The sequence below is a fragment of the Tauraco erythrolophus genome, chromosome Z, assembly GCF_009769465.1.
Source record: "Tauraco erythrolophus isolate bTauEry1 chromosome Z, bTauEry1.pri, whole genome shotgun sequence".
NCBI classification, from domain to species: domain Eukaryota; kingdom Metazoa; phylum Chordata; class Aves; order Musophagiformes; family Musophagidae; genus Tauraco; species Tauraco erythrolophus.
The window spans coordinates 68,352,922-68,365,731 of record NC_141496.1 but is presented as its reverse complement, the minus strand read 5'-3'; the positions used below and the strand labels follow the sequence as shown (position 1 = coordinate 68,365,731).

Below are 12,810 nucleotides of genomic sequence, written 5' to 3'. Positions count from 1 at the left end.
CACTATTAAACTTCCGAATAAGAAATACTGAGGTCTTCTAGAATGTGTTGGTAAAAAATCCATTAACTTTGGTAAGTCCTAAATCAAATCCAGAATCATAGAATCATAGAGTGGTTAGGGTTGGAAGGAATCTTAAAGATCATCTAGTTCCAAACTCTCTGCCATGGGCACAGACACCTTCCACTAGATCAAGTGGCTTAAAGCCCCATCCAGCCTGGCCTTGAACACTTCCAGGGATGGGGCATCCATAACTTCTCTGGGCAACCTGTTCCAGTACTTCACCACCCTCACAGTGAAGAATTTCTTCCTTATAGCCAATGTAAATCTACCCTCTTTCAGTTTAAAACCATTGCCCCTTGTCCTATCACTACACGCCCTTGTAAAAAGTCCCTCTCCAGCTTTCCTGTAGGCCCCTTTAGGTACTGGAAAGCTGCTATAAGATCACCCCGAGACTTCTCCAGGCTGAACAACCTCAACACTCTAAACCTGTCTTCAGAAGAGAGGTGCTCCAGCCCTCGAATCATCTTCATGGCCCTCCTGGATCTGCTCCAAAGGAGTTCAGCTTCCAAAGCAGAGGAAGTTTGAAGGAATCCTGTTTGTCCTGGTAGTTTATTAGTGTTATTCACATGAATAATGAAGTTATGAACCTTAAAATTGACTGGTTAATTCAAGCTACTATTCTGTGTCTCTGCTGCAGAGCACTTGCCATATACTTACATCCCATTATGTTGTGACCTGCAGAGAAGTACCATATAGTAAAATTTCTGCAGATGGAGCAAATGCCATTACTTCTTTCAAATTCATGACTTTATTTTGGAGAGTTTTCTGGGGTATAGTTTGAAGATACTTTTCCTGGCAGTCAATGCAAGATTGATAAGTAGGAAGAATCATCTGATCCTGGAAAAATTAAGCAATCATTTATTACATTCTAGCCTTACTTGTTCTAGAAATGATACTGTCATAATCTTTCTCAACCATGGCTTCATTGTCTCTCTCTCTTCATGATATAAATACGCTTTCAAGTGGAAACCAAACATTGATTAACAAAAATATGAATAACAGTGGCTAGTAAAATCAAATATCATGCTGTTTGATTAAGAAATATTCAATAAAACTAGTTTTGAACTACTGATGAAGACATATTTCTCTTTAGATCAGGAGCTATAACATCAAATCTTTATTTTGTAGTGACAGATTTCCAAAAGAAATCTTACTCTGCTGTTGTCTGTGCTGAAATGTAGATACACACCTTTCAGAAAGTCGTATTGGTACACAGGTACCAAAATCATCTGTCTACATAACATCTTCCATCTGTGCAGAAGAATTCATCCCTACTTGTATTTGCATTGTTACATTTTTGCTAGCTCTATAGTCTTGGGTAGGAGAAACATATCTACAAAAAGTGGGAAAGCAAGCAAAAAAAATAAGAATGGAAAGTAAGAATGAAAGGATTCACTACTGTCTTTATCGACTATTCTTTTAAAATTCATTTTATCTTAAAATAATTGAGGCCTTTTTTAATTTTATTTTTATTTTTCTTATGTAACTATAATTGGAAGGGTGTTCTAAAAGTGTTATCTTCTGGGTTGCTGGAAGTTTTCTAGAGGTATCCATCTAAACAAACATTGTCTTCTGGCTTTGCAATTCTTTTTTCTTGCTATCCTGCTTCCTCCTTCCTATCCTTTACACATCATCAGCAAAGCACAGATATCACCCATCTGTCTGATTTTAGTACACAGAACGATCCATATGTTAATTTTGATTTTAAGAATGACCCTTCTTCCCTCAGGTCATTCTTCTTTAACTGAACATATCACAGTGTATTTAGAATATTCTAAACTAAGCTTTATCAACACTGTTTTTTCAGAACTGTTATACTTGATACTATTGTCCTGATAATAAAGAGCGCTGATTCTCCTGTAACATTAGTCATCTTCAATTATAAATTTAATTTTGATAAGATTGAGTTCAAGGTACTCTAAATGCATAATTTTTCACTTTAAAAAGATTTCTTTTAGTGAAACTTGTCAGTCATTCAGACTTGAATTTGGAATTTTGAGGTACAAACGCAGACCAATATGTGTTAAGTATTAAAATCAGAACACAGTATTTATTTCTGCTTTTGAAAACAGAATTTCAACTAAATTCTTTCAGGGTGGAAGACTAATTAATTAAATGTGTTACATTTCTTAATTATCAGTGTAAAATTCACTAAGCCAGAACAATTTTTTTAAAAATAAAAATTAATAATAATTAAAAAAATCACAACCTTAGAATGATTACAAATCATTCCGATCTTCTTTTTTCCAGCCAAATATAATGGCTGTAAACCAAAACATTCCTGCTTTACCAGGACTGCCTTTTTGTGTGCCAGAAAAATCTTTTTAAAGAAAAGAAAATGTGATTTCCAATTATAATTTCTAAGCTAACTGCTTCACATTACAAACGATGTATGTACAAGTTTTTTATTGGATGTTTAATACAGCTGAAGCCTACTGTTCCATCTGATCATTACCAGTTAAATAAAGGATGATAATATTAAGACATGACTACTTAATTAGCACTATCTACTTTATGATGAGATGCTAGCCTACCAGCAGCAAATGAGTTGTGAAGATGATATTCTAATAAAAAAATTAGGTTGTCTCACAAAGCTTTGGGGTTGGCACTTAGGCATGTTCTCAGGATCTTAAAAAGCTCTGAAGACACATAGGCAGAGTACACACTGTGTGATCTGGCTGTAAGATGTATACAACCAAAAACTGTCTTGTGAAACTTGTTGGGGAATTTTTATGGTACACCTTGAGGTGAGTTAAACACATACTTGTGCTTAAATATAAAAGAAAAATTTGATGAGTAATGCGTTGAGCAGAACCCTATCACAATCTGTGGTTTGACATAGAGTCTGCAAAGATGTGTCACAAGCAGTTTCCTTATATACACATGCACCAGTATGAATCCAGAGAATGGCTGCATGAGGCATCTCAGCCCAGCACTGGGTCCATGCCCCAGCCCAGCTTTGCTGCCCAAAAGTGGCCCATGAGTTTGGGCCCCTGACTGCTCCCATTCTAGGATGGCCACAAGACAGCACTGAGACTATTTGCTATCTCATCACTAAGGGAAATTTCACTCTGACAGAGGAGTCTGTTCTGTCTCTGGCAATCCTGCTTCTAGTCAGTTTAACCCCTTTTTGTAGTTGGACGTTTTTGCCCTCTGTGCCAGATCATTCCTTGATAACAAATTACCACTACTGAGCAGTTACAATTACAATTTCCCCTTCAAACTTCTTGGAGAGTGTTGTTACAAATTGTTTTGATACCTGAAAAGGAAACAGAACTTTCCAAGATGCACGCTAGGAGGAGAAATCCCCCGTGCACCCAGCGCTGCAATAAAGAATATCTGCTTTCTAAAATTCTAAAAGGAGTCTTGGAAAGTTCAGTTTCCTTTTCTTGTATCAGATCTGGCGACCCAGATGGGACCCTCTCTGTTCGCCTGCAGGACACACTGAGAATAGGACTCCCTTGGGTACCCCCGGAGACTTCCCCGGAGGGACTCCTTGCCTCAATCAGATCACTGCAGGAACAGACAAGGACCATTTTCCATCTTAGAAAAGGTATTCTTTTTGATTCTTTTGGTCTGGGGACCGGTCCATTAGGGTAGCTCTCCATAAGCTGTACGCAGGACAGCGTATACCGGGCAGCTAGTGCCTTAAAGGTATACTTTGGCTACAATTGCGGGTTTCAGTCCCACTGGAAACCATCTGGAAGCTGAAATACTAATGATTGAATCCTGCGTGATTGCTTGTGTGATTCTAAGAGTTGTATTACTTGTTTGTATGGTTGGATATTTTTGTGGTTGTAGTAGTAAAAGTTGTTTTTGTCCTGTTTGTGTGTGTGACTGAGACGCACTTTTAGTACGAAGCGAGTGTGGAGTCTTGATCTGCGGTTCTGTCCTCCCGTGAGGCAAACAGCTGGAGATAGCCAAAGCAATTGAAAATAAGAGTGAATAAGTTATTTTAGTGACAATTGGTTATATCTAGGAGGTGTGATTTTAATTTTAGTTGTTTGTTTGGTAACAACAAGATTGAGATAATAATAATCCAGTAAATAATGGGTAACCAACAAAGTGGGGACATTTTAAAAAAGAGTCTGTTAGGACGTGTCTTGGAAAGGTACTGGGGGTCCCCCAGGAGAAAACATAAATTAGAAAACTTTAGTCAAATACTGTAACTGGTGGTGGCTGTTATATAAATTGGAAGATGAGGAAAAATGGCTGAATAATAATATCTATAATATATACCAATATTATATAGAATATATTATAATATAATATAATACTTATAGTATAACTATAATGCTTATAATACCTATAGTGGAATTGTAATACTTTATTGCAATTGATACTCTTTCTCAGAAGAAATTATAAACAGGATGAGGTGGCATATGCTATTATGTTTTTCACTTTAAGAAATCATCCTGAGTGGTAAAAGGAATGTGCTACAAATTTGCAGGCACCCCTCCCCCCCCTCGCCTTTATTTGGCATTAGTTTAAATTAATACTTAAGACCCGGACTAGAAAGATACAGACTTAATGTTAAATGCAATGACTGAAACTGAGAAACAGTTTATTCTAAGAATAGCCCGAGCTCATATGTAGGCTCAAATGACAGCCAGAATGCTGGCAGGGGGAGTCCATCAGTGTGTTCCCCTGATTGACCCGCATTGGGATCTGGATGATAATACAGACTATCGCACATTAAAGCGATATCAAAATTGGATAAAATTTGGGTTAGAGAATGTGATCTCAAAGGCTGTAAATTGGTCAGATCTCCACGCTGTAAAGCAAGGGCAAACCAAAACCCCCACGGAATTCTTAGACATATTATGATTTGTGATGCGTAAATATATCACCTTAGACCCTTCATCTGATGTGGGGCAGCAACAATTGGTATCGTTGTTTTGGGCCAGTCATCAGAAGATATTAGAAGAATATTCCAAAAACTGAGCCTGAAGTACGGGATTTAGAAAAATTAGGTGAAGAAGCACCGGGGGTGTACAGGAGCAGGGAAAGCAATGAAAGGAGAAAATTAGGTAGAACGATAGCCACAGCAACAATCTTGGCATTAAACCAACGAAGTGCAGGACCCCAAGGACCCCCTGGAGGCAGAGGCGGAGGCAGAGGAGGGCCTCCTCGGGGATCTTGAGGGGGTTTCCAAACAACTTTACGATCAGACCAGTGTGCCTACTGTGGAAAACAAGGGCATTGGAGAAAGGAATGCCCTAAATTAAAGCCTGAGGTGGTTGCTGAAGCTAAATGACACGGGAATCTACCCTGGCAGATCCACTGGTTAAATTAAAGCTAGGGAACCAAAATGAGGAGGTAGAATTTTTAATAGATATGGGTGCATCATATTCTGTATTAAATCAAAAACTAACACCTGTAGATCATGATTTTGTAACTGTAATAGGAGCCACTGGCCAGCAGAAAAAGGCTTTCTTTTTACAGTCAATTAAATTTCAGATTAGAAAACAAATAGGGATTCACCAATTCCTTTATTTACCAAAATCTCCGAAACCTTTACTTGGATGGGATCTATTAGAGCAATTGGAGGCATAAATAATTTTTGAAAAGAGTAAAATAGAATTCAAAGTAAAAGATGATCTATTAATCGAAGTCTTAAGTTTGGCTATGATCCAAATTGAAAAACAAACTGAAAGTACCTCAGAGACTGAAGAAATGCTAGATCAAGTGTATCCAGGGGTATGGGCTTCTGAGATTCCAGGTAAAGCAAAGAACGCTGTACCAATAAAGGTGGAAGTAAAGCTTGGTTCTGGTACGGTTAGAATAAAACAATATCATTTAAGGTTGGAAGACTGAAGGGACATAAAAGAAACAATCGAAATATTCCAGAAGTTAGGGTTACTGATTAAATGTGAATCAGAATATAATATCCCAATTTTACCAGTAGAGAAACTGGACAGGAAATACAGAATAGTACAAGATTTAAGAGCAATAAACAGAATTGTGGAGGATCTGTATCCAGTAGTAGCAAACCCGTACACCTTATTAACTAGCCTGAAAGAAACATATGAATGGTTCACAGTTCTGGATTTAAAGGATGCATTCTTTTGCCTCACCTTGGTCCCTGAAAGCTGTAACCTATTTGCTTTTGAATGGGAAAACCCCGATTTGGGATGTAAAACTCAACTCGCTTGGGCAGTGTTACCTCAAGGATTTAAAACAGCCCTACAATTTTTGGAAACCAATTACCAAGGGAATTGGAACTTTGGGAAAGGTCTCCAGGCATTCTTTTACAATATGTGGATAATATTTTGATAGCTACAGAAATGAGAGAAGAGTGTAAAGAATGGACTGTGAGTTTACTGAACTTCCTTGGATTAAGTGGTTATCAAGTGTCATTACAGAAAGCCCAAATCCTGCAGAAGGAAGTGATCTACTTGGGATACATGATTTCCAAAGGACAACAACAACTCAGAAATGAGAGGAAGGAGGCCATCTGCAAGACTCCAGAACCAACTACTTTAAAGGAACTTCAAACTTTTCTAGGAATGACAGGTTGGTGTTGCTTATAGATTCATAATTATGGACTATTAGTGAAACCTTTATATGAACTACTGAAAGACAATCAGAAACAATTAATCTGGACTGACGAGGCCAAAAGAGCATTCAAAGAATTAAAATTAGAACTGATGAGAGCCCCTGCTTTGGACTTGCCAGGTGTGACTAAACTTTTTTGGCTGTTTGCATATGAAAAACGAGGAGCGGCCCTGGGAATTTTAACCCAAAGGCTGGAACCTTACCAGCGAGCAGTAGCATATTTTTCCAGACAACTGGATGCAGTCAGCACAGGATGGCCAGGATGCCTCCAGGAAGTGGCGGCTGTCATCACAATCATTAAAGAAGCTCGCAAATTTACTCTGGGGCAGAAAATGATTGCTCATACTTCCCATACAGTAATTTCTGGTTTAGAACAGAAAGGTGGACACTGGTTATCACCGTCCAAATTTTTAAAATACCAGGCAATCCTGATGGAGCAGGACAATGTGGAAATTGTTACATCTACAATAGTTAACCCTGCCTCTTTCCTGAGTGATAAACAGGAAACTGACCCTGTTGAACATTACTGGATAGAGACAATTGAAACTGCCTATGCGAGCAGACCAGACCTGAAAGAAGAACCACTGGAAGAGGCCGATCATTCCTGGTATATGGACGGGAGCAGCTTTGTGAAGAATGGAGTCAGAATGGCTGGGTATGCAGTGACAACAACTGATCAGGTAAGAGAAGCAAGATCTCTCCCAAAAGGTACGTCTGCACAGAGAGCAGAAATAATTGCCTTGGTAAGAGTGCTGGAGCTTGCTGAAGGACTGTGAGTAAATATATGAACAGATTCAAAGTCTGCCTTTGGTGTAGTACATGCTCATGGAGCGATCTGGAAAGAACGAGGACTTTTAACCACACAAGGAAAAGGTATTAAACATGCTGATATGATATTGCGACTTTTAGAAGTAATTCGACTTCCAACAGCTGTGGCCATCATGCGTTGTAAAGGACACCAAAAAGGTAACACTGACAAGGAGGTGGGTAACGAATTGGCTGATCATAAGGCGAGGCAAACAGCGGAACAAGGTGAGGTATTAAGTTTGATCCTGGAAAAATCTTTATCACTACCTGAAAAGGTAGAAAATTATGAAAAAGATAAAAAGCTTATCAAAGATTTAAAAGCTAAGTTTAATCCATCAGGATGGGCAATAGTAGAGCACAATAATAGTTATAATTAGGAATAATAATAAGAATAATACTTCCCTTTAGAATACTATGAATGCTGATAAAACGGAGCATGGCAAAACTCATTGGGGAACAGAAGCTTTATATAATTCTCTCTCTAAGCAAATAATAGCCTGAAGTTTATTTCAAACTATGAAAAATGTGGTTAGGAGATGTGAAACCTGTTTAAAGAATAACACAAAGGTAAAGAACCGGGTGAAGTTTGGAAACTTTGGCAAAGGATGTGTTCCAGGTCAAAATTGGCAAATAGACTTCTCGGAATTGCCTAGAAAGTGAGGGTATAGATATCTGTTAGTATTAACAGATACCTATTCCGGATGGCCTGAAGTGTTTCCCTGTAGGACTAACAAAGCCTGAGAAGTGACTAAAGTTTTGTTAAGAGAAATCATCTCTCTGTTTGGAGTCCCTGAAGTAATCTCTTCAGACAGAGGGCCACATTTTGTATCACAAGTAGTACGATCTGTTGGTAAATTTTTAGAAATTGCCTGGAAATTGCATACACCTTATGGCCCCCAAGAGAGCAGGCCTACCTTAAGTCCACAGGAAGTATGGGATCATCTTTCAAAAAATTGAACTTAAATTTAGCTACTGTAGTTATGCATGGAATGCAAATATACTCAGAACATGAGTGGGGCTGGCACAGGGACAATGAGGCTCTCCTCTTGATGGGAACAATCAGAGAAGGGATCCAAATAGGCTGCCGAATGATCAATGGAACCACCCATGAGAAGGCAACCCAAATTGCTGTAGAAGGAACCAATAATTCTGTGCTCACAAAGAATCTTTGTGCCCTCAAAAACGAAAAACTGGACTGCTGGAGCAATTTTACATTAACCCAGCCTGTCTTTATAATCTGCCTCTGGAATACCTGGAAAGGTGACATGGCACTCACATTTGAATTTAAAATGGGCATTATTGAACCAGTGACAACAATCACTCCCAGCCCTAACACGCCAACAAGTCCACCTAGCACAACGTCACCTATGCCAAATACTCTGTTTTTTTGAAATTGGACCTTACGTAATTCAGAGCACGGGTCAACAGCAGATGTTGTTTAACCTGTCACAGTCCCTCAGATGAATTGAAGTGTCAATGCAAAGTAACATCTCCACTATCCAACCAGCTTGTTCACCATTTCTGAAAACAGGGTAGACAACATGGTTATGATCCCAAAAATTATATGGTCACAGCCTTTGTGTTAACTGTAGACAATGCTTCAGTATACACTATATACCCAATCATTACATTAGGATTGAATCACAATGGAACTACACTATATCCCTTGGAATATAGAGTATGGGCACGAAAGAGTGAGAATAAATGGCAAACTATTGACACTAGCACATGTGTTGTGCAAGGGCAACAAGGATTCATTTGTGAAAGCAATACCATCAGACATTTGTCTGGACACCGAACAGAACGTGTCATTTTGAGATACATCCTGATGAAAATCCTAAAACTGTACTTGTATACATAGGTAATGGATGTGTTTGCATGAGAACTTCCTGTAATTCCATTTTAGTAGATAATGTTACTAGAAATATGAATGATCACTCTAACCTTTGTATCTGTAATTTTGTAACTATCACAGGATGTGATTTTACTTATTTAGCTCCCATCACATCTTACCAATTACTAAAACCTAACTATACATTGTATCATGGCCTGTGGCCTACCCCTATTGGAATGATCTTAGCATTGCTGAAAAGACTGGTGCAACATGAAGACTTAAGACGATTGCTGAAGCAAGCCTCAGAAAATGGACAAAAAAAAAAATCTGATAACCCTCCATCATGACACTGAAGAAATACACCACGTCCTGGAACAAGTGAAGAAAGATGGAGAACATCATTGGTGGGATATTTTTGTAGGATATTCACCATCAGCAACTAGAGTGTTGGACTTATTAATACATCCTTTGCTTGTAGTACTGGTAGCAGTAACAACACTAAAAATTGTAAACTTTATGTTCTGGTACAAATTAACCAAATCGACTAGGAGAGTTTGGGTGCTACTCACAGTTCTTAAACATGAACAATATGAATTTTTGCAGAAGAATTTGCAAGGATAAAGAAAAGGGGGGAATTGTTACGCAGCAATAAAGAGGTCAAAGTTTTTGTGTAAGAGTTTTCATGAAGGGTTCAATCAACAGTAGGTGATTTACACATACCTAAAAAAACCTAACAAGATGACCATCCTTGAAGCTGTCAGGAGTGATTAAAATGGAGACTCTCGTATCAAGAACTGTCTGCCCTTGGAGGGAACATTCCAGAAACTGTATAAACTTTGCTATCATGTTTTTCTGAACTGCGAACACGCAGTGACTTGGGGGAAAAGGTAATTCCAGCAGGGGGAGATCGCGACCACCGACTCACGGACCACCTACCCTAAATACATCCCAGACCCAAAAGAAAGGGGCAGAGGAGGAAAACTGAGCATGCGAAGTAATTTACATGTAAAGCAAGAGAAAATTAACCAATTGTTTCAGAATATGTAAATATGTTATGAATTATGCATGATTGTAGTGTGTAACTAATTTTCTGTCCAAAAGCCGGGTGTGCATGCTAGGAGGAGAAATCTCCCATGCACCCAGCGCTGCAATAAAGAATACCTGCCTTCTAAAACTCTAAAACGAGTCTTGGAAAGTTCAGTTTCCTTTTCAGGTATCAGTTTAATATACATTATGTTTTTCCAGAAGACCAGTCTGACAAATCAGGAGTTCAGTGTCTGGTGATTTTCAAAGAGCTATGTGCAAAGCTCGCAGAGGTTGAAGGATCTTAGGATAAATACCTTTAAAAATATGTTTACCAGACTTTGAAAAATCTCTCAGTAACTCAAGCAGCTACTGGCTTTTGGAAACAATCTGTTTACCTATGGTACGAATGGCAGAAAGAAACATCCTATCTCACTATAGCACCACTCATAACAACAGAAAAATGTTAAAGGAACATGCAAAGCTATAGTACAACTCAATACACACCACGGATACTGTCATGGTTTAGTCCAGCCGGCAGCTAAGCCACCATGAGGTCACTTGCTCACTCCTCCCCCAAATGTAACAAAAGGCTTGAGGGTCAAGACAAGAACAGGGAGGGATCATCCACCAACCATGGCCACAGGCAAAACAGATTTGGCTTAGAGACAAATCAATTTAAGTTGTTAGCAGTTCATTCAGAGAGGATAACAAGAAACAAAGCCAGATCTTAAAAACACTCTCCCTTCACTCCTCTCTTCTTCCCGGCTCTACCCGCTCCCTCAGTGGCACAGGGGGATAGGGAATGGGAGACTTGCAGATCAGTTCATCACACATTATTTCTTCTGCTCCTTTCTTAAAGGAGGAGGACTCCTTACACTCTTTTCCCCTGCTCCAGTGGATTCCCTTCTTATGCTACAGTCCACAGACTTCTCCAACATGAGTCCTTCCAGAAGGATGTAATCTTTACTCATTGATTGCTCCAGCGCGGGCTTCTTCCCCACAGAGTCACAGCTTCTTAGAGAGCTGCCACTGGCTGTGACATGGGGTTCTGCACAGGCTTCAGATGACTCTCTGCCTTGTAGTCAGCCTCCAGCAGCTCATGGAGACCATTGTCTATGACTTCCTTCAGGCACAAGCACCTCTGCTCCAGCGTGGGTTTCTCTGTGGGCTGCAGATGGATCTCTGCTCCACTGTCTCTGCTCCGTCTCCATGGGTGGCAGGGGAGACATCTGCTGTCTCACCACGGGCTGCAGGGGAATCTCAGCTCCGGCACACCTCCTCCCTCTCCATCTTCATTCATCTTGGTGTCTGTGTACTCATTTCTCTCAAGTCTCAGTCCTGTCTCCGTTGCAGCTGTACCGAGACCTACAAACCTTGGCAGTCCCGTCAGGATGAGCTCTGCCCAGCTGGCACCCTGGGAGCGGAGCACTTGGCAGCGGAGCACTTGGAAGCTCTCCAAGACATGCTGCTGTGGCCATCTCCAGTCAGGTAGCACTGATCCAGCATGGGCAGCTGCCCACCTGGGAGGCTGGGGAGACAGCCCCTCACCTACACCTTCTCTTCAGTATAGGTCCAGCCTCGGTTCGAGCTCCTTTGTCCCCATCTTAAACAGGACATTCACAGAGGTGCTGGTTAGCTCAGCCCTGGCCTGAAGGGATGGGGGGTTCAACCTGGCCAGAGACCAATCCAACTGGTTTTGGAGCCAGGGAAGCTTTTCACAGCTACTTGCAAGGGTTATTTTCAGAGTCCCTCCTCTCCTACCAAGACATTGTGTTCATTAAAGATATTTTTCACCCTAGTAGAACACAGTACACTGGCAGAAGAAATAGCAGTAATTCTGCATCAGTAGTTGGCTACTGTTTGACTGACGCCTATAAGCTGGAGTTAAATTACTTTTGGGTTCGATTTTCAGATTTAAATGATGGAAATTTGTTGAGATTAAAATTTGGTGCAATCTGTCTTCTTTTATTTCAAAATCTGCACTATTAACCCTTTGATATTTCTAAAAACATTACAACTAAATAAAAATATAACCCAGGTACCACATTTATTGAGATAGACTGAGGTGTCTGTTTGCAATGAAGTTTGTCAAGATGCTACTATGCCATAAATCTTCATATCTCATATTCCTTTTTCGTTCCTAAATTTGGTGAAAAAAGCAATCTTAAATTATATGAAAAATAGCACATTAGCTCCACTGGGAGTGATCTGTTCTTTCGACAATGCAACACTGAACCCCACACACTCATTTCAATTCAGTGCAGTTAAGCTTCGAAGCTTGCATCCTGCAATAAACTTTCATTAGGATTAAAGTGTTATCCTGGTATATTTTTTTCGAAGTCACTGGTAACAGATTTCAAGTTGAAGTAAAATTGTCTTGAGCAAATTTTTCATACAGGGCCAATTTCCAAGATAAAGGTCCAACTAGTGGGTATGTGCCCATTCTAAGAGAAAAGTAAAAGGTTACAATATGAGAAGACTGAGGGATTCTTCTCTAAACAGCATTACAGTCAACAGCCTTCTGA

At 39.7% G+C, this 12,810-nt stretch overlaps 1 protein-coding gene across 1 annotated transcript; it reads left to right on the top strand.

Annotated features, from left to right (window-relative positions):
* Positions 1–4,674: 4,674 nt before the first annotated feature.
* Positions 4,675–8,816, top strand: LOC147526443 (uncharacterized). The gene is given in 6 exon segments (XM_086629899.1): positions 4,675–4,812; positions 5,911–6,235; positions 6,238–6,576; positions 6,739–7,326; positions 7,528–7,650; positions 8,395–8,816. Coding segments are annotated over 6 exon segments (1,935 nt in total).
* Positions 8,817–12,810: the final 3,994 nt, after the last annotated feature.